This window comes from Bombina bombina, chromosome 3 (assembly GCF_027579735.1).
Source record: "Bombina bombina isolate aBomBom1 chromosome 3, aBomBom1.pri, whole genome shotgun sequence".
Lineage (NCBI taxonomy): Eukaryota > Metazoa > Chordata > Amphibia > Anura > Bombinatoridae > Bombina > Bombina bombina.
The window spans coordinates 1272849260-1272872819 of NC_069501.1; the positions used below are offsets into that span (position 1 = coordinate 1272849260).

The window sequence follows — 23560 nt, forward strand, 5'->3', positions numbered from 1 at the left end:
AATGTACCTCACACACTAGTGTGACAATAGCACATGCATCTTGCATGGCATATATGCCCAGTTTATAAGGGACAGTCTACTCCAGACTTGTTATTGTTTAAAAATGTAGATAATCCCTTTATTACCCATTTACCATTTTTGCATAACCAACACGGTTATATTAATATACTTTTTGCCTCTGTGATTACCGTTAAGCCTCTGCAGACTTCCCCCTCATCTCAGTTCTATTGACAGACTTACATTTAAGCCAATCAGTGCTGACTCATAAGTAACTTCACAGGAGTGAGCATAACGTTTAATTTTGACTAGATTGTCCATTTAACAAAATGACAACTTATATAAAATACATAAATTGTGCATGCAGACCTACTGGTTGCTTAAATTTGTTCTGCAGACCAGGGAGACACCACTTGAAAAGCCTCTATAGTATGTTAATTGTGTTTCTTCTTTTGTGGCTATTTAGGGGCAGATACAAATGAGATTCTGCATTAATCAAACAACTGCTGGTGCTGGTTGAGATGTAGCAGAGTTAGAGTTTTGAAGTCCGCAGGATCCGCTACAATCTCTTTGGTAGTAGAACCGCTTTTTTCAGAGGTAAATTACAGGCACAATAAATAATAAAAGTAATATTGAAAAAAAAGTTTGTTTACTGCACATTATTATACATTTTATGGACAATGAAACTTTGAGTTTAAAGTCCCTTTAAAAGGTACTTAGAAGTACGAAGACCTTAGAGGTAGTAGACAGTATTTTGCTGCTTAAAACCCCAGTAATGTTACTCTATACCTCCCCCATACTTAGGGGCTGATGACAGTATACAGACAACTCACTGTGCTTTGGTTTGGCACATACAGTGTAAAAATGCCCCAGATTAACCTTAGCAACAAATCGGAAGAGCAATTTTACATCTGTTCTGCTCCTGGATCAACTTGAGATTTGTTTTGAGGGACATTACAAGTGCCCAGTCCTGAGGGTCAGGAGACCAGTGAGCCAGCAGCGCAGAAGACTAATGCCCACGTCTGTCCTCAAAACACCAAGAGGACGTAATTGTCTATGAGTCACAATGGATCAGCTGATGGGAAACAGTCATTTATCTTGGCCTAGGGTCATCACTGTAGGTGTCACTCTACACAAACCATCTCATGGGCTTGGCACAGCTGTACAATGTGGTGCCTGACCATACAATGATGTCAGCCAGCTCTCTAAAGTCTTGTCTTGCGTATTCCTGGGTTTGGCTTGGTTATTGCTTTACTATATGAGGTATTTGTCCTGAAAGTGCAAGGTGTCTTGTGCCATCCGTTTACGTCTCTCAGACTTTCCTTGCCCCAGGTGCCATTATCCACCTAGGGTCAAATAATCTCTCCCATCAGGCCTCACTGCTGCCCCCTGTCTGCCACACTGGGTCATTGAAGTCTTGATCTGTCAGGTTGACAGTGTAGGGGACATCTATGATCCCACTGATCTGTTCCCGCTGACCATTCGAGGTGCGCCAGGAGTTTAAAGGACGGATAGAATTTTTGAATCTCTATAAAGAATGGAGAGTGAGCTTTAGTGAATATCGATCACAAGTGCTACAGGCCATGCATATAACAAAGCATTATTTAAACATTTTGGATGAAGAAAACAGTTTAAGTTTAAGAGCCATGAAAAAACCTTGATGGTTCATATAAAAGAGAACTCTACATCTACTATCAAATTTCCCACTTCCTCTTGGTCATTTCCCATGAGTCTATATATAGGTCTATTGTACAATAGAGGTCTGTGGGATAGAAGCTCATTGGTCTATATATAGGTCTATTGTACAGTAGCAGTCTGTGGGATAGAAGCTCATTGGTCTATATATAGGTCTATTGTACAATAGAGGTCTGTGGGATAGAAGCTCATTGGTCTATATATAGGTCTATTGTACAATAGAGGTCTGTGGGATAGAAGCTCATTGGTCTATATATATAGGTCTATTGTACAATAGAGGTCTGTGGGATAGAAGCTCATTGGTCTATATATAGGTCTATTGTACAATAGAGGTCTGTGGGATAGAAGCTCATTGGTCTATATATAGGTCTATTGTACAATAGAGGTCTGTGGGATAGAAGCTCATTGGTCTATATATAGGTCTATTGTACAATAGAGGTCTGTGGGATAGAAGATCATTGGTCTATATATATAGTGGATATAAAAAGTCTACACACCCCTGTTAAAATGTCAGGTTTCTGTGATGCAAAAAAATGAGACAAAGATAAATCATTTCATATCTTTTTCCACCTTTAATGTGACCTATAAACTGTACAACTCAATTGAAAAACAAACTGAAATCTTTAAGGTAAAGAGAAATAAAAAAATAAAAAAAAAAAATAATGTGGTTGCATAAGTGTGAACACCCTTTTATAACTGGGGATGTAGCTGTGTTCAGAATTAAGCAATCACATTCAAAACCATGTTAAATAGGAGTCAGTACACACCTGTCATCATTTAAAGTGCCTCTGATTAACCCCAAATAAAGTTCAGCTGTTCTATTTGGTCTTTCCTGAGATTTTGTTAGTCGCATCCTACAGCAAAAGCCATGGTCCGCAGAGAGCTTCTAAAGCATCAGAGGAATCTCATTGTTAAAAGGTATCAGTCAGGAGAAGGGTACAAAAGAATTTCCAAGGCATTAGATATACAATGGAACACAGTGAAGACCGTCATCATCAAGTGAAGAAAATATGGTGCAACAGTGACATTACCAAGAATTGGATGTCCCTCCAAAATTGATGAAAAGACGAGAAGAAAACTGCTCTGGGAGGCTGCCAAGAGGCCTACAGCAACATTAAAGGAGCTGCAGGAATATCTGGCAAGTACTGGCTGTGTGGTACATGTGACAACAATCGCCCATATTCTTCATATGTCTGGGCTATAGGGTAGAGTGGCAAGATGAAAGCCTTTTCTTACAAAAAAAACCATCCAAGCCCGGCTAAATTTTGCAAAAACACATCTGAAGTTTCCCAAAAGCATGTTGCAAAAGGTGTTCTGGTCTGATGAAACCAAAGTTGAACTTTTTGGCCATAATTCCAAAAGATATGTTTGTCGCAAAAACAACACTGCATATCACCAAATGAACACCATACCCACAGGGAAGCATGGTGGTGTCAGCATCATGCGTTGGGGCTGTTTTTCTTCAGCTGGAACTGGGGCCTTAGTCAAGGTAGAGGGAATAAAGAATAGTTCCAAATACCAGACAATATTGGCACAAAACCTTCAGACTTCTGCTAGAAAGCTGAACATGAAGAGGAACTTCATCTTTCAGCATGACAACGACCCAAAGCATACATCCAAATCAATAAAGGAATGACTTCACCAGAAGAAGATTAAAGTTTTGGGATGGCCCAGCCAGAGCCCAGACCTGAATCCAATTCAAAATCTGTGGGGTGATCTGAAGAGGGCTGTGCACAGGAGATGCCCTCACAATCTGACAGATTTAGAGTGTTTTTGCAAAGAAGAGTGGGCAAATCTTGCCAAGCGAAGATGTGCCATGCTGAAAAAATCATACCCAAAAGACTGAGTGCTGTAATAAAATCAAAAGGTGCTTCAATAAAGTATTAGTTTAAGGGTGTTCACACTTATGCAACCATATTATTTTAGTTTTTTATTCTTATTTCCATTTACCTAAAAGATTTCAGTTTGTTTTTCAATTGAGTTGTACAGTTTATAGGTCACATTAAAGGTGGAAAAAGTTCTGAAATGATTTATCTTTGTCTCATTTTTTTTTCATCACAGAAACCTGACATTTTAACAGGGGTGTGTAGACATTTTATATCCACTGTATATATATATATAGGTATATTGTACAGTAGTGGTCTGTGGGATAGAAGCTCATTGGTCTCTATATATAGGTCTATTGTACAGTAGTGGTCTGTGGGATAGAAGCTCATTGGTATATATATATATATATATATATATATATATATATATATATATTCCTCGTTTGCAAGAAGGCACTCACTGGTCTTTAGTAAAAAACAACTTTTAATTCATAGATTTAAAAAGCAATTACATCCATAACGTTTCGATGTCGTTATGACATCGAAACGTTATATAGGACAAACATGTTTCCAAAGTAGCGATTTTCTACTTTGGAAACATGTTTGTCCTATATTGGTGATGTTAGCAGAACATTTGACAAAGATGTCATAACGACATCGAAACGTTATGGATGTAATTGCTTTTTAAATCTATGAATTAAAAGTTTTTTTTTTACTAAAGACCAGTGAGTGCCTTCTTGCAAACGAGGAATGGATACAATTTATATGAAGTGCACCCTGGCAGTTGTGGTAATGTAAGACTGTGCTTATCTCTCTTTGGAGGATATATATATATATATATATATAGGTCTATTGTACAGTAGTGGTCTGTGGAATAGAAGCTCATTGGTCTCTATGTATAGGTCTCGTGTACAGAAGTGGTCTGTGGGATAGAAGCTCATTGGTCTATAGAAAGGTCTATTGTACAGTAGTGGTCTGTGGGATAGAAGCTCATTCGTCTATTGTACAGTAGCAGTCTGTGGGATAGAAGCTCATTGGTCTATATATAGGTCTATTGTACAGTAGTGGTCTGTGGGATAGAAGCTCATTGGTCTATATATAGGTCTATTGTACAGTAGTGGTCTGTGGGATAGAAGCTCATTGGTCTCTATGTATAGGTCTCGTGTACAGAAGTGGTCTGTGGGATAGAAGCTCATTGGTCTATAGAAAGGTCTATTGTACAGTAGTGGTCTGTGGGATAGAAGCTCATTCGTCTATTGTACAGTAGCAGTCTGTGGGATAGAAGCTCATTGGTCTATATATAGGTCTATTGTACAGTAGTGGTCTGTGGGATAGAAGCTCATTGGTCTATATATAGGTCTATTGTACAGTAGTGGTCTGTGGGATAGAAGCTCATTGGTCTATATATATATATATATATATATATATATATATATATATATATATATATATATATATATAGGTCTATTGTACAGTAGTGGTCTGTGGAATAGAAGCTCATTGGTCTCTATATATAGGTCTATTGTACAGTAGTGGTCTGTGGAATAGAAGCTCATTGGTCTCTATGTATAGGTCTCGTGTACAGAAGTGTTCTGTGGGATAGAAGCTCATTGGTCTATAGAAAGGTCTATTGTACAGTAGTGGTCTGTGGAATAGAAGCTCATTGGTCTCTATGTATAGGTCTCGTGTACAGTAGTGGTCTGTGGGATAGAAGCTCATTCGTCTATTGTACAGTAGTAGTCTGTGGGATAGAAGCTCATTGGTCTATATATAGGTCTATTGTACAGTAGTGGTCTGTGGGATAGAAGCTCATTGGTCTATATATAGGTCTATTGTCCAGTAGTGGTCTGTGGGATAGAAGCTCATTGGTCTATATATATATATATATATATATATATATATATATATATATAGGTTTATTGTACAGTAGTGGTCTGTGGGATGGATGCTCATTGGTCTATATATATATATATATATATAGGTCTACTGTCCAGTAGTGGTCTGTGGGATAGAAGCTCATCGGTCTATATATATATATATATATATATATAGGTCTATTGTACAGTAGTGGTCTGTAGGATGGATGCTCATTGGTCTATATATATATATATATATATATATAGGTCTATTGTACAGTAGTGGTCTGTGGGATGGATGCTCATTGGTCTATATATATAGATCTAGTGTACAGTAGTGGTCTGTGGGATGGATGCTCATTGGTCTATATATATAGGTCTAGTGTACAGTAGTGGTCTGTGGGATGGATGCTCATTGGTCTATATATATATAGATCTAGTGTACAGTAGTGGTCTGTGGGATGGATGCTCATTGGTCTATATATATAGATCTAGTGTACAGTAGTGGTCTGTGGGATGGATGCTCATTGGTCTATATATATAGGTCTAGTTTACAGAACAAACTGTGCTAATATAATGGATATTTTGGGAAACTAATGTAATTGAATTGCACTTTGTACTTACATCACTCAGTGTCCCAGACTCTTTAAAGATGGCCACTCCAGCCCAGATAGGAATCTGAAGGCAGCAGAGGGCCCCCATACAGATACCCAGCGCCTTCCCCCAGCGGGGGTACTCATAGTGCCCGTACCGCAGAGGCGTGTTGTACATCTCCAGGAAGATATAGAACAGGATAAACTGGGGAAGAGAAAACACAAAGATTTACACAAATTAGAATTCTCAGTTTTGTCTAAACAATCACTTTGTATAATATCAAAATAAGCAAGCGCTGATACGCGAGATACGGTTTCACTCATGTATTGGCCCTTTCCATCTTAAAGGGATATTAAACCGAAACGTTTGCTTTCATCATTTGTCATAAACAACTTTCCAATTTATTTCTATGATCTAATTTGCTTTTTTAACTTGGTATCCTCTTGTTATTGGCTTACCAGTGTGTTCAGCTAGCTCCCAGTAGTGCATTGTTGCTCCTTCAACAAAGGATATCAAGAAAATTTGATAATAGGAGTAAATTAAAACATTTTTTATAATCACGAAAGAAAAATGATCGTTTTATTTTCCTTTAATTCTCATGTTAAGGGGCTTTTACAGCCTTGACCGCACCCAAACCCACTGCTTTGAGGGTCACAATTTGGCAATTTTAAGTCAAACTTAAACTTGCAGGACTCAGATAGAGCCGGTCATTTTAAGTCACTTTTAAATTCCTTTCTAATTTCAAATGTGCTTTGTTCTCTTGTAATCCCTTGTTGAAAATTAATACGCACATATCCTAGTGGGAGCTAACTGCTGATTGGTGCCTTCACACATTTGTCTCTTGTGATTGGCTAACTAGATGTGTTCAACTAGCTGACAGTAGTGCAATGCTGTTCCTTCAGCAAAGGATAACAAGCGAACAAAGCAAATTTGATAATAGACGTAAATTGGAAAGTTGTTTAAAATTGTATGTTCTATCCAAATCATGAAAGCCAATTTGGGGGTTTCCTGTCCCTTTAATGGTTTAGTGCATGCTCAGTTCTTATGTTAGTAATAAACATGCTCAGCGTTAAACTATTCTTTAAACAATGTATTATGTCTCCTCTTTCCAATAAAAAAATATTCTATAAACAAAATGTTTAAACTATGCACCTTTTGTACAAATTAAATCTGTTCGTTTGTGGATGATTTTTTAAAGAAGCACCTTAGACACCATCATTAATATTGAATGAATAAACACTCCCAGTAATGCCCGTGTGCAGTGAGCCTGTCCCAGTAATGCCCGTGTGCAGTGAGCCTGTCCCAGTAATGCCCGTGTGCAGTGAGCCTGTCCCAGTAATGCCCGTGTGCAGTGAGCCTGTCCCAGTAATGCCCGCGTACAGTGAGCCTGTCCCAGTAATGCCCGCGTACAGTGAGCCTGTCCCAGTAATGCCCGCGTACAGTGAGCCTGTCCCAGTAATGCCCGCGTACAGTGAGCCTGTCCCAGTAATGCCCGTGTGCAGTGAGCCTGTCCCAGTAATGCCCGCGTACAGTGAGCCTGTCCCAGTAATGCCCGCGTACAGTGAGCCTGTCCCAGTAATGCCCGCGTGCAGTGAGCCTGTCCCAGTAATGCCCGTGTGCAGTGAGCCTGTCCCAGTAATGCCCGTGTGCAGTGAGCCTGTCCCAGTAATGCCCGTGTGCAGTGAGCCTGTCCCAGTAATGCCCGCGTGCAGTGAGCCTGTCCCAGTAATGCCCGCGTGCAGTGAGCCTGTCCCAGTAATGCCCGCGTGCAGTGAGCCTGTCCCAGTAATGCCCGCGTACAGTGAGCCTGTCCCAGTAATGCCCGTGTGCAGTGAGCCTGTCCCAGTAATGCCCGTGTGCAGTGAGCCTGTCCCAGTAATGCCCGCGTACAGTGAGCCTGTCCCAGTAATGCCCGCGTGCAGTGAGCCTGTCCCAGTAATGCCCGCGTACAGTGAGCCTGTCCCAGTAATGCCCGTGTGCAGTGAGCCTGTCCCAGTAATGCCCGCGTGCAGTGAGCCTGTCCCAGTAATGCCCGCGTGCAGTGAGCCTGTCCCAGTAATGCCCGCGTGCAGTGAGCCTGTCCCAGTAATGCCCGCGTACAGTGAGCCTGTCCCAGTAATGCCCGTGTGCAGTGAGCCTGTCCCAGTAATGCCCGTGTGCAGTGAGCCTGTCCCAGTAATGCCCGCGTGCAGTGAGCCTGTCCCAGTAATGCCCGCGTACAGTGAGCCTGTCCCAGTAATGCCCGCGTGCAGTGAGCCTGTCCCAGTAATGCCCGTGTGCAGTGAGCCTGTCCCAGTAATGCCCGCGTGCAGTGAGCCTGTCCCAGTAATGCCCGCGTGCAGTGAGCCTGTCCCAGTAATGCCCGCGTGCAGTGAGCCTGTCCCAGTAATGCCCGCGTGCAGTGAGCCTGTCCCAGTAATGCCCGCGTGCAGTGAGCCTGTCCCAGTAATGCCCGTGTGCAGTGAGCCTGTCCCAGTAATGCCCGCGTGCAGTGAGCCTGTCCCAGTAATGCCCGCGTGCAGTGAGCCTGTCCCAGTAATGCCCGTGTGCAGTGAGCCTGTCCCAGTAATGCCCGTGTGCAGTGAGCCTGTCTCTTATGATTGGTTTGTGTTTACATTCATTTGATTGGTTTGTGTTTACATTCATTTGATTGGTTTTACTAAATCTCTAGGGGAAAAAACAATATGATCTGAGCTACCATATGATGCTTATACGCAGGAAATCTGTTGAATGGGCTGGCTCCTAAGCTTACATTCCTGTTTTTTCAAATAAAGATACCAAGAGAACAAAGAAAATTTGAAAATTGGAGTAAATTGGAAAGCTGTTTAAAATTGCTGCTCTATCTGAATCAGAAAACAATTTGGGTTCAGTTTCCCTTTAACTTGACCCGAGTACAAAATGCTGCAGCACTCTGTGCATCTGCTACTGCTGCTGAGGGACAACTGTGGGAAGCCTACAGAGCAGTGATAGTGAACTTTGGTGCTCCAGATGTTTCAGAACTACATTTCCCATTATCCACAGTACCTTAGCATCATGGGAACTGTAGTTCTGGAATATGTGGAGTGCCAAAGCTCGCAGTCACTGCTACAGGAGAAGATCCTGGCTTGCTAACATATGCTTTACACTGGGTCTTGCATTGTGTAATAATAAGGCAGAATCATTCAGTTACAGACTCTTACAGTAGGGAATGATCCTACAGATCAGCTGAGGCAGAAGAAGCTCTATTGTGTCTGTTGCAGTTGTGCTTGATAATAACAGAAAATAAAGCAATAACCCGGGCTCTGCTAACCATGTGATTACCCACTAGACCCCTGGGTGCAGACTCCTTCAGACATCTATGTATCAAGCACCAAATACTGAGGAAGTGGCCACTACATGAATCAGTTAAACCCACAGATATAAGGGGAAAAAAATCTGTCTCCTGTGGGGATTGTGTCGGTCACTTAACTGAATATTTCTGGATTGTCCAAGACTAAGTTTGATAAATATTGAAATTGTACTTAAACTCCGACAGTTGCATAACATACTGTTTGTGTTTGTCTCTAGTGTATGGGCACCAGATGTAGACTGGAATTGTACTTAAACCCAGACAGTTGCATAGCATACTGTTTGTGTTTGTCTCTAGTGTATGGGCACCAGATGTAGACTGGAATTGTACTTAAACTCCGACAGTTGCATAACATACTGTATGTGTTTATCTCTAGTGTATGGGCACCAGATGTAGACTGGAATTGTACTTAAACTCCGACAGTTGCATAACATACTGTTTGTGTTTATCTCTAGTGTATGGGCACCAGATGTAGACTGGAATTGTACTTAAACCCCGACAGTTGCATAACATACTGTTTGTGTTTGTCTCTAGTCTATGGGCACCAGATGTAGACTGGAATTGTACTTAAACTCCGACAGTTGCATAACATACTGTTTGTGTTTATCTCTAGTGTATGGGCACCAGATGTAGACTGGAATTGTACTTAAACTCCGACAGTTGCATAACATACTGTTTGTGTTTATCTCTAGTGTATGGGCACCAGATGTAGACTGGAATTGTACTTAAATTCCGACAGTTGCATAACATACTGTATGTGTTTATCTCTAGTGTATGGGCACCAGATGTAGACTGGAATTGTACTTAAATTCCGACAGTTGCATAACATACTGTATGTGTTTATCTCTAGTGTATGGGCACCAGATGTAGACTGGAATTGTACTTAAATTCCGACAGTTGCATAACATATGTGTTTATCTCTAGTGTATGGGCACCAGATGTAGACTGGAATTGTACTTAAATTCCGACAGTTGCATAACATACTGTTTGTGTTTATCTCTAGTGTATGGGCACCAGATGTAGACTGGAATTGTACTTAAACCCCGACAGTTGCATAACATACTGTTTGTGTTTATCTCTAGTGTATGGGCACCAGATGTAGACTGGAATTGTACTTAAACTCCGACAGTTGCATAACATACTGTATGTGTTTATCTCTAGTGTATGGGCACCAGATGTAGACTGGAATTGTACTTAAACTCCGACAGTTGCATAACATACTGTATGTGTTTATCTCTAGTGTATGGGCACCAGATGTAGACTGGAATTGTACTTAAATTCCGACAGTTGCATAACATATGTGTTTATCTCTAGTGTATGGGCACCAGATGTAGACTGGAATTGTACTTAAATTCCGACAGTTGCATAACATACTGTTTGTGTTTATCTCTAGTGTATGGGCACCAGATGTAGACTGGAATTGTACTTAAACCCCGACAGTTGCATAACATACTGTTTGTGTTTATCTCTAGTGTATGGGCACCAGATGTAGACTGCAATTGTACTTAAACTCCGACAGTTGCATAACATACTGTATGTGTTTATCTCTAGTGTATGGGCACCAGATGTAGACTGGAATTGTACTTAAACTCCGACAGTTGCATAACATACTGTTTGTGTTTGTCTCTAGTGTATGGGCACCAGATGTAGACTGGAATTGTACTTAAACTCCGACAGTTGCATAACATACTGTTTGTGTTTGTCTCTAGTGTATGGGCACCAGATGTAGACTGGAATTGTACTTAAACTCCGACAGTTGCATAACATACTGTTTGTGTTTGTCTCTAGTGTATGGGCATCAGATGTAGACTGGAATTGTACTTAAACCCCGACAGTTGCATAGCATACTGTTTGTGTTTATCTCTAGTGTATGGGCATCAGATGTAGACTGGAATTGTACTTAAACTCCGACAGTTGCATAACATACTGTTTGTGTTTGTGTCTAGTGTATGGGCACCAGATGTAGACTGGAATTGTACTTAAACTCTGACAGTTGCATAACATACTGTATGTGTTTATCTCTAGTGTATGGGCACCAGATGTAGACTGGAATTGTACTTAAACTCCGACAGTTGCATAACATATGTGTTTATCTCTAGTGTATGGGCACCAGATGTAGACTGGAATTGTACTTAAACTCCGACAGTTGCATAACATACTGTATGTGTTTATCTCTAGTGTATGGGCACCAGATGTAGACTGGAATTGTACTTAAACTCCGACAGTTGCATAACATATGTGTTTATCTCTAGTGTATGGGCACCAGATGTAGACTGGAATTGTACTTAAACTCCGACAGTTGCATAACATACTGTATGTGTTTATCTCTAGTGTATGGGCACCAGATGTAGACTATAATTGTACTTAAACTCCGACAGTTGCATAACATATGTGTTTATCTCTAGTGTATGGGCACCAGATGTAGACTGGAATTGTACTTAAATTCCGACAGTTGCATAACATACTGTTTGTGTTTATCTCTAGTGTATGGGCACCAGATGTAGACTGGAATTGTACTTAAACTCCGACAGTTGCATAATATACTGTTTGTGTTTATCTCTAGTGTATGGGCACCAGATGTAGACTGGAATTGTACTTAAATTCCGACAGTTGCATAATATACTGTTTGTGTTTATCTCTAGTGTATGGGCACCAGATGTAGACTGGAATTGTACTTAAACTCCGACAGTTGCATAACATACTGTTTGTGTTTATCTCTAGTGTATGGGCACCAGATGTAGACTGGAATTGTACTTAAACCCCGACAGTTGCATAACATATGTGTTTATCTCTAGTGTATGGGCACCAGATGCAGACTGGAATTGTACTTAAACTCCGACAGTGGCATAACATACTTTTTGTGTTTGTCTCTAGTGTATGGGCATCAGATGTAGACTGGAATTGTACTTAAACTCTGACAGTTGCATAACATACTGTATGTGTTTATCTCTAGTGTATGGGCACCAGATGTAGACTGGAATTGTACTTAAACTCCGACAGTTGCATAACATATGTGTTTATCTCTAGTGTATGGGCACCAGATGTAGACTGGAATTGTACTTAAACTCCGACAGTTGCATAACATACTGTATGTGTTTATCTCTAGTGTATGGGCACCAGATGTAGACTGGAATTGTACTTAAATTCCGACAGTTGCATAACATATGTGTTTATCTCTAGTGTATGGGCACCAGATGCAGACTGGAATTGTACTTAAACTCCGACAGTTGCATAACATACTGTTTGTGTTTGTCTCTAGTGTATGGGCACCAGATGTAGATTGGAATTGTACTTAAACTCCGACAGTTGCATAACATACTGTTTGTGTTTGTCTCTAGTGTATAGGCACCAGATGTAGACTGGAATTGTACTTAAACCCCGACAGTTGCATAACATACTGTTTGTTTTTATCTCTAGTGTATGGGCACCAGATGTAGACTGGAATTGTACTTAAACTCTGACAGTTGCTTAACATATGTGTTTATCTCTAGTGTATGGGCACCAGATGTAGACTGGAATTGTACTTAAACTCCGACAGTGGCATAACATACTGTATGTGTTTATCTCTAGTGTATGGGCACCAGATGTCGACTGGAATTGTACTTAAACTCCGACAGTTGCATAACATACTGTTTGTGTTTGTCTCTAGTGTATGGGCACCAGATGTAGACTGGAATTGTACTTAAACTCCGACAGTTGCATAACATACTGTTTGTTTTTATCTCTAGTGTATGGGCACCAGATGTAGACTGGAACTGTACTTAAACTCCGACAGTTGCATAGCATACTGTTTGTGTTTGTCTCTAGTGTATGGGCACCAGATGTAGACTGGAATTGTACTTAAACCCCGACAGTTGCATAGCATACTGTATGTGTTTATCTCTAGTGTATGGGCACCAGATGTAGACTGGAATTGTACTTAAATTCCGACAGTTGCATAACATACTGTATGTGTTTATCTCTAGTGTATGGGCACCAGATGTAGACTGGAATTGTACTTAAACTCCGACAGTTGCATAACATACTGTATGTGTTTATCTCTAGTGTATGGGCACCAGATGTAGACTGGAATTGTACTTAAACTCCGACAGTTGCATAACATACTGTTTGTGTTTATCTCTAGTGTATGGGCACCAGATGTAGACTGGAATTGTACTTAAACTCCGACAGTTGCATAACATACTGTATGTGTTTATCTCTAGTGTATGGGCACCAGATGTAGACTGGAATTGTACTTAAACTCCGACAGTTGCATAACATACTGTTTGTGTTTGTCTCTAGTGTATGGGCACCAGATGTAGACTGGAATTGTACTTAAACTCAGACAGTTGCATAACATACTGTTTGTGTTTGTCTCTATTGTATGGGCACCAGATGTAGACTGGAATTGTACTTAAACTCCGACAGTTGCATAACATACTGTTTGTGTTTGTCTCTAGTGTATGGGCACCAGATGTAGACTGGAATTGTACTTAAACTCCGTCAGTTGCATAACATACTGTTTGTGTTTGTCTCTAGTGTATGGGCACCAGATGTAGACTGGAATTGTACTTAAAACCCGACAGTTGCATAACATACTGTTTGTGTTTATCTCTAGTGTATGGGCACCAGATGTAGACTGGAATTGTACTTAAACTCCGACAGTTGCATAGCATATGTGTTTATCTCTAGTGTATGGGCACCAGATGTAGACTGGAATTGTACTTAAATTCCGACAGTTGCATAACATACTGTTTGTGTTTATCTCTAGTGTATGGGCACCAGATGTAGACTGGAATTGTACTTAAACTCCGACAGTTGCATAGCATACTGTTTGTGTTTATCTCTAGTGTATGGGCACCAGATGTAGACTGGAATTGTACTTAAACTCCGACAGTTGCATAACATACTGTATGTGTTTATCTCTAGTGTATGGGCACCAGATGTAGACTGGAATTGTACTTAAATTCCGACAGTTGCATAACATACTGTATGTGTTTATCTCTAGTGTATGGGCACCAGATGTAGACTGGAATTGTACTTAAATTCCGACAGTTGCATAACATACTGTTTGTGTTTGTCTCTAGTGTATGGGCACCAGATGTAGACTGGAATTGTACTTAAACCCCGACAGTTGCATAACATACTGTATGTGTTTATCTCTAGTGTATGGGCACCAGATGTAGACTGGAATTGTACTTAAACTCTGACAGTTGCATAACATATGTGTTTATCTCTAGTGTATGGGCACCAGATGTAGACTGGAATTGTACTTAAATTCCGACAGTTGCATAACATACTGTTTGTGTTTGTCTCTAGTGTATGGGCACCAGATGTAGACTGGAATTGTACTTAAACCCCGACAGTTGCATAACATACTGTTTGTGTTTATCTCTAGTGTATGGACACCAGATGTAGACTGGAATTGTACTTAAACTCCGACAGTTGCATAACATATGTGTTTATCTCTAGTGTATGGGCACCAGATGTAGACTGGATATCTTCACTAAAATACTGCCATGTTGGATCTACAGCTCAATGTTTCCGGAATATTTTGCAACAAGGTTAAATTAAAAAAAAAAGTCAGTTCTATCAGATGAAATATTTTGTACTGTTGTTATAAAGGAAATGAATTTGCTTATGTGACTATAACAATGAATTCATGATAATCTCATTTCTGACAAATTCTCTGTTGTAGAACTTACTAGACTGATACCCACCAGCAATAAGACAGGGGTGAAGAATACCCAGCAGGCCTTAAAGTACAGAAGGAATTTGGTGCACCAGGGCGGACATCTGCAGACCATGTCTATGATATCCTGGCAGAACTGATTCACACCTGAGGAACAGATAACAACAAATCAAGTCATCGCCACATCTCCCCCCTGACTGGCTACATTCTGATGTCATCTTAGAAGCCACTATGGTCATTGTGAATGATTTGTACAAGAGGGGAAGCAATAATAAAAGTCTATTCAAGAGTTTATATCATAGAGGGGCCGTAATTACCACCTCAGCCTTGTTTTCCTGGACACTTATGAGTTACACATGCTGCAGGGTGTGAAGGGAGGAACATGTATTGTGTTTCTGGACAGCACTATTCATATTCCTCCCTGCACACCCTGCAGCATGTGTAACTTATAAGTGTTCTGTAATTTAAAGGGACGGGTGGCAACCCTAGCTGTAATGCTCTTCATGATGCTATTGCCTCTATAGGTGACAATGAATGTTTCAGAACTAACAAAAGGAATAACCAGATGGAATATTTTCAGCACTAAAATAGAAACTGTACTCTGATTTTTTTTATCATAGATATGAGAGAGAAGCATTTAAACATTAGCGGAAAGTACCCATCAGCCAATGAGCACTGGACTGGCACAAAGTACATATCAGCCAATCAGCTTAAGTAGGACATCCAATCAGCCGATGAGCACTGGCAGGAAGTGCATATCAGCCAACCATCTTAAGTAGGACATCCAATCAGCCAATGAGCACTGGCAGGAAGTGCATATCAGCCAATCAGCTTAAGTAGAAGGTCCAATTAGCCAATGAGCACTGGCAGGACATAACTAATGCTGCTGTATTAGTTTCACTTAAAATTTAAGCAGCTTTTACTTCAGCTTTTCATTCAAAGAAAACAATTTCAACATATTTAAATACGGATCTTTCATATAAAAGAATGATTTTTTGATTGGAATGTCCCTTTAAGCCCACACACAAAAGATAATTATGCAGCACTCAGAACTGTCTTTTTAATTATTTATTATACAAAGTAAGAAAATAATAAAATAGACAAATGACTTGTTCATAAAGTACTGCCGCATGCCGTGGAAACTTTAAACGAACAGGAAACTCAAAAATGTTATTTTATGATTCGGATAGAACATATCATTTTAAACAACTTTCCAATTTATTTCTATTATCAAATTTGCTTCATTCTCTTGTTATCCTTTGTTGAAGGAACAGCATTGCACTACTGACAGCTAGCTGATACATCTAGTTAGCCAATCACAAGAGACAAATGTGTGCAGGCACCAATCAGCAGCAGCTCCCACTGGTGTAGGATATGTGCGTATTCTTTATCAACAATGGATACCAAGAGAACAAAGCACATTTGAAAATAGAAGTTGATTTAAAAGTGTCTTAAAATGACCCGCTCTTTCTGAATCATGCAAGTTTAATTTCGACTTTCCTATCCCTTTAATTCTAGTTCTAGAAACAAACCTTGTGAGTTTGTTGTTTATATGATTTTACAGCCAATCCCTTGTGCATATTGAGTATACAATGCATCTAATCCTACTAGCGCCAGGAGTACTCACCGTAAAAGAAAGCAATGCCCAGACACATGAAAAGCGTGATGATAATTAGTCCAAAGCTGGTGCTGTAGGCATCTATCAGGGTGAACCAGTAGATGCCCCCCTGTGGTGAGAGAGATGGCAGGACACAATATGCCCATTACATTTTATCATAGGCGACATTAGATTTATCTAAAGTAGGTAATATGGCGCCCCACATACATTTTATAATGATCAAGGAAAGATATCTGCTCGCTGTGGGGACTAATATAGCAACATAACATTTACCCCTGAATGTGAAGTTCTTAGCAGCCAAGGCGTTAAATAAATGCCCCAGCACATGCACACAGAAAGGCAGATGAATGCGCCATAGAAAGCAGACACTTTTTTCCATAAGAATTTATAAGGGCTTAGAATGCTGCGCACAGAGCAGTCATTGTATATCAGGTAAGCTCCAGCCAGGCCTCTCACCTCTGTGATGAGCAACAGACCCATCAGATAGAAGAAGAAGCATAGTGCGCCCAGGAAAACAGTCTTTTTCTTCCATTCCCGAAGGGATGGGACCTCATCCAGCACAGCAGTAGTGATTCCTTCCATGTTACCAAACTGCAAGAGGGAGCGGCACAGAGTGAGATGTAGCTGTGTGACTGGCACTCAGTTTAACTCTTTAAGACACCATTATCTTAAGGGGTCATTTGCTGACAGACCTCAGAGAAAGAGAACCAGGAATGAACAATGGCTCAGTAGCTTGTCCTAGGACAAGTCCCAATCTGGGAGCAGCCTCTTTCCCAGAAGCCCACAGGAGGCTGAAACTATTGTCTGTGATTGCATGTTCCTTGTTAAAGGGACACTGAACCCATTTTTTTCTTTCGTGATTCAGATAGAGCAGCAATTTTAAGCAACTCTCTAATTTACGCCTATTATCATTTTTTCTTCGGTCTCTTACTATCTTTATTTGAAAAAAAACCCAGAAATGTAAGCTTGCAAGCCGGCCCATTTTTGGTTCAGTACCCTGGATAGTGCTTGCTGATTGGTGTCTGCATTTAGCCACCAATCAGCAAGCGCTACCCAGATGCTGAACCAAAAATGGGCCCACTCGTAAGCTTACATTCCTGCTTTTTAAATAAAGATACCAAGAGAACGAAGGAAAATTGATAATAGGAGTAAATTAGAAAGTTGCTTAAAATTGCTGCTCTACATGAATCACGAAAAAAAAAAATTGTGTTCAGTTTCCCTTTAAGAAAGGGGTTGCCTGGTATTATGGGGCTGTCTTTTCTAGGTAGGATCAGACTGAAATACTAAAGGAAAGTTCTCTTCTGTGATAAGCTCCCACAGAACAAGCTACTGAGCCATTGTTTGTTCCTTTCTCTAAACGTCCTTATTAAGTGACAAGAAGTGCACCTGTTGTGCAGAGTAAATTTGTCTTTTATCTATACAGCAGCAAAGCAATTTGTCACTGAACACCCATAAACCTATTTACCAGAGTGTCAACTCCCAAGGTGAAAAGCATCAGGAAAAACAGGATGGACCAGAACACTGAGCCAGGCAGCAGAGCAAGGGCTTCTGGGTACGCTACAAAGGCCAAACCTGGGCCTGAAAAGAAAAGGAACCAATGAGAATGATATTATGACTTTTCTATAGAAGCAGTGAGTGTGTGGTGTTCTCACAGGCTGGCATAGGAATACGGCACATAAACTAAGTTATCCAAGCGATATGGGTCACAGCTGTGTAGGACATACATTGATTATTTTATAGAGATGCAATGATAGATTCATAGATAATAGTTACTGCTTATAGAAACAAGCAGTGGTCATAAGTTGTTACTACGTGGTTGATCAGTGCTATTTAATGTAAATATATATGAAGTCATGTTTGGATAATAACTTTATATCATACTAGTTTAAAAGGGGTGATTAGCCGGCATGTGAGTTATTTATCATATGACCACAGATAACCAATGATTTTATGGCTTAGTAGCTTGAGGGAGAGTGTGGAGGGAGCACGGGCTCTGAGGGAGAGTGTGGAGGGAGCAAATACTCTGTGTGTGAGTGTGTAGAGAACATAGTCTTTGAGGGAGAGTGTGAAGGGAGCACAGGCTCTGAGGGAGAGTGTGGAGGGAGCACAGGTTCTGAGGGAGAGTGTGGAGGGAGCACAGGTTCTGAGGGAGAGTATGGAGAGAGCACAGGCTCTGAGGGAGAGTGTGGAGAGAGCACAGGCTCTGAGGGAGAGTGTGGAGAGAGCACAGGCTCTGAGGGAGAGTGTGGAGGGAGCACAGGCTCTGAGGGAGAGTGTGGAGGGAGCACAGGATCTGAGGGAGAGTGTGGAGAGAGCACAGGATCTGAGGGAGAGTGTGGAGGGAGCATAGAGTCTGAGGGAGAGTGCCGAGGGAGCACAGGCTCTGAGGGAGAGTGGTGTGGAGGGAGCACAGGTTCTGAGGGAGAGTGTGGAGAGAGCACAGGCTCTGAGGGAGAATGTGGAGAGAGCACAGGCTCTGAGGGAGAGTGTGGAGAGTGTGGAGGGAGCACATGCTCTGAGGGAGAGTGCGGAGGGAGCACAGCCTCTGAGGGAGAGTGCAGAGGGAGCACAGGCTCTGAGGGAGAGTGTGGACGGAGCACAGCCTCTGAGGGAGAGTGTGGAGGGAGCACAGGCTCTGAGGGAGAGTGTGGAGGGAGCACAGGTTCTGAGGGAGAGTGTGGAGAGAGCACATGCTCTGAGGGAGAGTGTGGAGAGAGCACAGGCTCTGAGGGAGAGTGTGGAGAGAGCACAGGCTCTGAGGGAGAGTGTGGAGGGAGCACAGGCTCTGAGGGAGAGTGTGAAGGGAGCACAGGCTCTGAGGGAGAGTGTGGAGAGAGTACAGGCTCTGAGGGAGAGTGTGGAGGGAGCACAGGCTCTGAGGGAGAGTGTGGAGGGAGCACAGGCTCTGAGGGAGAGTGTGGAGAGAGCACAGGCTCTGAGGGAGAGTGTGGAGAGAGCACAGGCTCTGTGGGAGAGTGTGGAGAGAGCACAGGCTCTGAGGGAGAGTGTGGAGGGAACACAGGCTCTGAAGGAGATTGTGGAGGGAGCACAGGTTCTGAGGGAGAGTGTGGAGGGAGCACAGGATCTGAGGGAGAGTGTAGAGGGAGCACAGGCTCTTATGGAGAGTGTGGAGGGAAGTACAGGCTCTGATGGAGAGTGTGGAGGGAGCACAGGATCTGAGGGAGAGTGTGGAGGGAGCACAGGATCTGAGGGAGAGTGTGGAGGGAGCACAGGTTCTGAGGGAGAGTGTGGAGGGAGCCAGGCTCTGATGGAGAGTGTGGAGGGAGAACAGGCTCTGAGGGAGAGTGTGGAGAGAGCACAGGCTCTGAGGGAGAGTGTGGAGGGAGCACAGGCTCTGAGGGAGAGTGTGGAGGGAGCACAGGCTCTGAGGGAGAGTGTGGAGAGAGCACAGGCTCTGAGGGAGAGTGTGGAAGGAGCACAGGTTCTGAGGGAGAGTGTGGAAGGAGCACAGGTTCTGAGGGAGAGTGTGGAGGGAGCATAGACTCTGAGGGAGAGTGTGGAGGGAGCACAGGATCTGAGGGAGAGTGTGGAGGGAGCACAGGCTCTGAGGGAGAGTATGGAGGGAGCACAGGATCTGAGGGAGAGTGTAGAGGGAGCACAGGCTCTGAGAGAGAGTGTGGAGGGAGCACAGGCTCTGAGGGAGAGTGTGGAGGGAGCCAGGCTCTGATGGAGAGTGTGGAGGGAGAACAGGCTCTGAGGGAGAGTGTGGAGAGAGCACAGGCTCTGAGGGAGAGTGTGGAGGGAGCACAGGCTCTGAGGGAGAGTGTGGAGGCAGCACAGGCTCTGAGGGAGAGTGTGGAGAGAGCACAGGCTCTGAGGGAGAGTGTGGAAGGAGCACAGGTTCTGAGGGAGAGTGTGGAAGGAGCACAGGTTCTGAGGGAGAGTGTGGAGGGAGCATAGACTCTGAGGGAGAGTGTGGAGAGAGCACAGGCTCTGAGGGAGAGTGTGAAGGGAGCACAGGCTCTGAGGGAGAGTGCCGAGGGAGCACAGGCTCTGAGGGAGAGTGTGGAGGGAGCACAGGTTCTGAGGGAGAGTGTGGAGAGAGCACAGGCTCTGAGGGAGAGTGTGGAGAGAGCACAGGCTCTGAGGGAGAGTGTGGAGAGTGTGGAGGGAGCACATGCTCTGAGGGAGAGTGCGGAGGGAGCACAGCCTCTGAGGGAGAGTGCAGAGGGAGCACAGGCTCTGAGGGAGAGTGTGGACGGAGCACAGCCTCTGAGGGAGAGTGTGGAGGGAGCACAGGCTCTGAGGGAGAGTGTGGAGGGAGCACAGGTTCTGAGGGAGAGTGTGGAGAGAGCACAGGCTCTGAGGGAGAGTGTGGAGAGAGCACAGGCTCTATGGGAGAGTGTGGAGAGAGCACAGGCTCTGAGGGAGAGTGTGGAGGGAGCACAGGCTCTGAGGGAGAGTGTGGAGGGAGCACAGGCTCTGAGGGAGAGTGTGGAGAGAGCACAGACTCTGAGGGAGAGTGTGGAGGGAGCACAGGCTCTGAGGGAGAGTGTGGAGAGAGCACAGGCTCTGAGGGAGAGTGTGGAGAGAGCACAGGCTCTGTGGGAGAGTGTGGAGAGAGCACAGGCTCTGAGGGAGAGTTTGGAGGGAGCACAGGCTCTGAAGGAGATTGTGGAGGGAGCACAGGTTCTGAGGGAGAGTGTGGAGGGAGCACAGGATCTGAGGGAGAGTGTAGAGGGAGCACAGGCTCTTATGGAGAGTGTGGAGGGAAGTACAGGCTCTGATGGAGAGTGTGGAGGGAGCACAGGATCTGAGGGAGAGTGTGGAGGGAGCACAGGATCTGAGGGAGAGTGTGGAGGGAGCACAGGATCTGAGGGAGAGTGTGGAGGGAGCACAGGTTCTGAGGGAGAGTGTGGAGGGAGCACAGGCTCTGAGGGAGAGTGTGGAGGGAGCACAGGCTCTGAGGGAGAGTGTGGAGGGAGCACAGGCTCTGAGGGAGAGTGTGGAGAGAGCACAGGCTCTGAGGGAGAGTGTGGAAGGAGCACAGGTTCTGAGGGAGAGTGTGGAAGGAGCACAGGTTCTGAGGGAGAGTGTGGAGGGAGCATAAACTCTGAGGGAGAGTATGGAGGGAGCACAGGATCTGAGGGAGAGTGTGGAGGGAGCACAGGCTCTGAGGGTGAGTGTGGAGAGAGCACAGGCTCTGAGGGTGAGTGTGGAGAGAGCACAGGCTCTGAGGGAGAGTGTGGAAGGAGCACAGGCTCTGAGGGAGAGTGTGGAGGGAGCACAGGCTCTGAGGGAGAGTGTGGAGGGAGCACAGGCTCTGAGGGAGAGTGTGGAAGGAGCACAGGCTCTGAGGGAGAGTGTGGAAGGAGCACAGGCTCTGAGGGAGAGTGTGGAGGGAGCACAGCCTCTGAGGGAGAGTGTGGAGAGAGCACAGGCTCTGAGGGAGAGTGTAGAGGGAGCACAGGTTCTGAGGGAGAGTGTGGAAGGAGCACAGGTTCTGAGGGAGAGTGTGGAGGGAGCACAGGCTCTGAGGGAGAGTGTGGAGGGAGCACAGGTTCTGAGGGAGAGTGTGGAGAGAGCACAGGCTCTGAGGGAGAGTGTGGAGAGAGCACAGGCTCTGAGGGAGAATGTGGAAGGAGCACAGGTTCTGAGGGAGAGTGTGGAAGGAGCACAGGTTCTGAGGGAGAGTGTGGAGGGAGCATAGACTCTGAGGGAGAGTGCCGAGGGAGCACAGGCTCTGAGGGAGAGTGTGGAAGGAGCACAGGCTCTGAGGGAGAGTGTGGAGAGAGCACAGGCTCTGAGGGAGAGTGTGGAGGGAGCACAGGCTCTGAGGGAGAGTGCGGAGGGAGCACAGGCTCTGAGGGAGAGTGTGGAGGAAGTACAGGCTCTGAGGGAGAGTGTGTAGGAAGTACAGGCTCTGAGGGAGAGTGTGTAGGAAGTACAGGCTCTGAGGGAGAGTGTGTAGGAAGTACAGGCTCTGAGGGTGAGTGTGGAGGGAGCACAGACTCTGAGGGTGAGTACAGTAAGTCTGTAGTTAGTGAGATTTGGGGAGGTTTTGGCTGCTAATATAACAATACTGTTTTGCAGTTGTCATATGGTGAGACTGACTCTTACCAGAATCTGCCACTTCCCCAACAGGCACACGCTTTTTCCAGGCCATGTGACCAAGTATGGAGAAGATTGCAAATCCGGCAAAGAAGCTTGTGCAGCAGTTCCCAATAGCAATGACCAATGTGTCCCTGCAAGAAACAGACATAGGGCAGAGAGATCTCATCACATCAGATTCATTATTTTTGCACAATACTCCAAAGAGTAATGACAGAAACTAATTTGGAAGCCAAACAGACAACAAAGCATTAGTCTCTGAAATTCCTGTTTATGTCCCAGTCATTAGGAAAAGGGGCAGCAGACTAACTGAGCTGTGGGCAAGTAATAGCTCTAAATAACTTCCTATGCAATTTATGGTATGAGAACTCAATATTGCCTCAGCCGCTGGAAAAGGGAGCAAGAACATTACTTCTGCATTAGTAGAGGTTGGCCAATTGGACACCAGGTAACCTTCCTCTAATCAATCAGATGTATGCAAGGAACCCCTGCTTTTTAGATCTATAAACAGAGAATGATGCTCTCCCCAGGCTTCAGAAAAAATAATATATATAGAAACAACTACACAGGCAAGCTATGTCTCACACAACCTTAAACGTTTAATAATTAGTTTTTAATATATAGGTCAATGTATTTGTTAAATGATGACACAAAAGGGAATAGCTTAATATTAAATCCAATACTAATCGAGTTAAATTGTCTTAAAACTTATGAAAGTTAAATCAGTAACTGGCACATAAGGTACAAGAAAGAAAGGTTTGTTTGAAAATTGTAGGTTTTTTGTTCTTAAATCTTTCTGAACCCTTTAGCTGCCAGAGAGGAGGTGACACGATTAGTCACTGCAATATCGGGCAAATAAAATGTTACAGCAAAATAGAACTAAGTAAAACATAGAAGTTTATT

At 43.5% G+C, this 23560-nt stretch overlaps 1 protein-coding gene across 1 annotated transcript in view; it reads right to left on the minus strand.

Annotated features, from left to right (window-relative positions):
• Nucleotides 1-269: 269 nt before the first annotated feature.
• Nucleotides 270-23560, minus strand: part of LOC128654733 (sodium-dependent proline transporter-like) — a 142763-nt gene continuing 119472 nt past the window's right edge. The window contains exons 9-15 of the mRNA XM_053708829.1: nucleotides 22667-22791; nucleotides 18051-18163; nucleotides 17042-17176; nucleotides 16595-16694; nucleotides 14996-15114; nucleotides 5999-6172; nucleotides 270-1525 (exon numbers count right to left, since the gene is read on the minus strand). Of these exons, the coding sequence (XP_053564804.1) occupies nucleotides 1367-1525; nucleotides 5999-6172; nucleotides 14996-15114; nucleotides 16595-16694; nucleotides 17042-17176; nucleotides 18051-18163; nucleotides 22667-22791 (925 nt within the window). The 3' untranslated portion in view covers nucleotides 270-1366. The remainder of the gene's footprint in view (nucleotides 1526-5998; nucleotides 6173-14995; nucleotides 15115-16594; nucleotides 16695-17041; nucleotides 17177-18050; nucleotides 18164-22666; nucleotides 22792-23560) is intronic.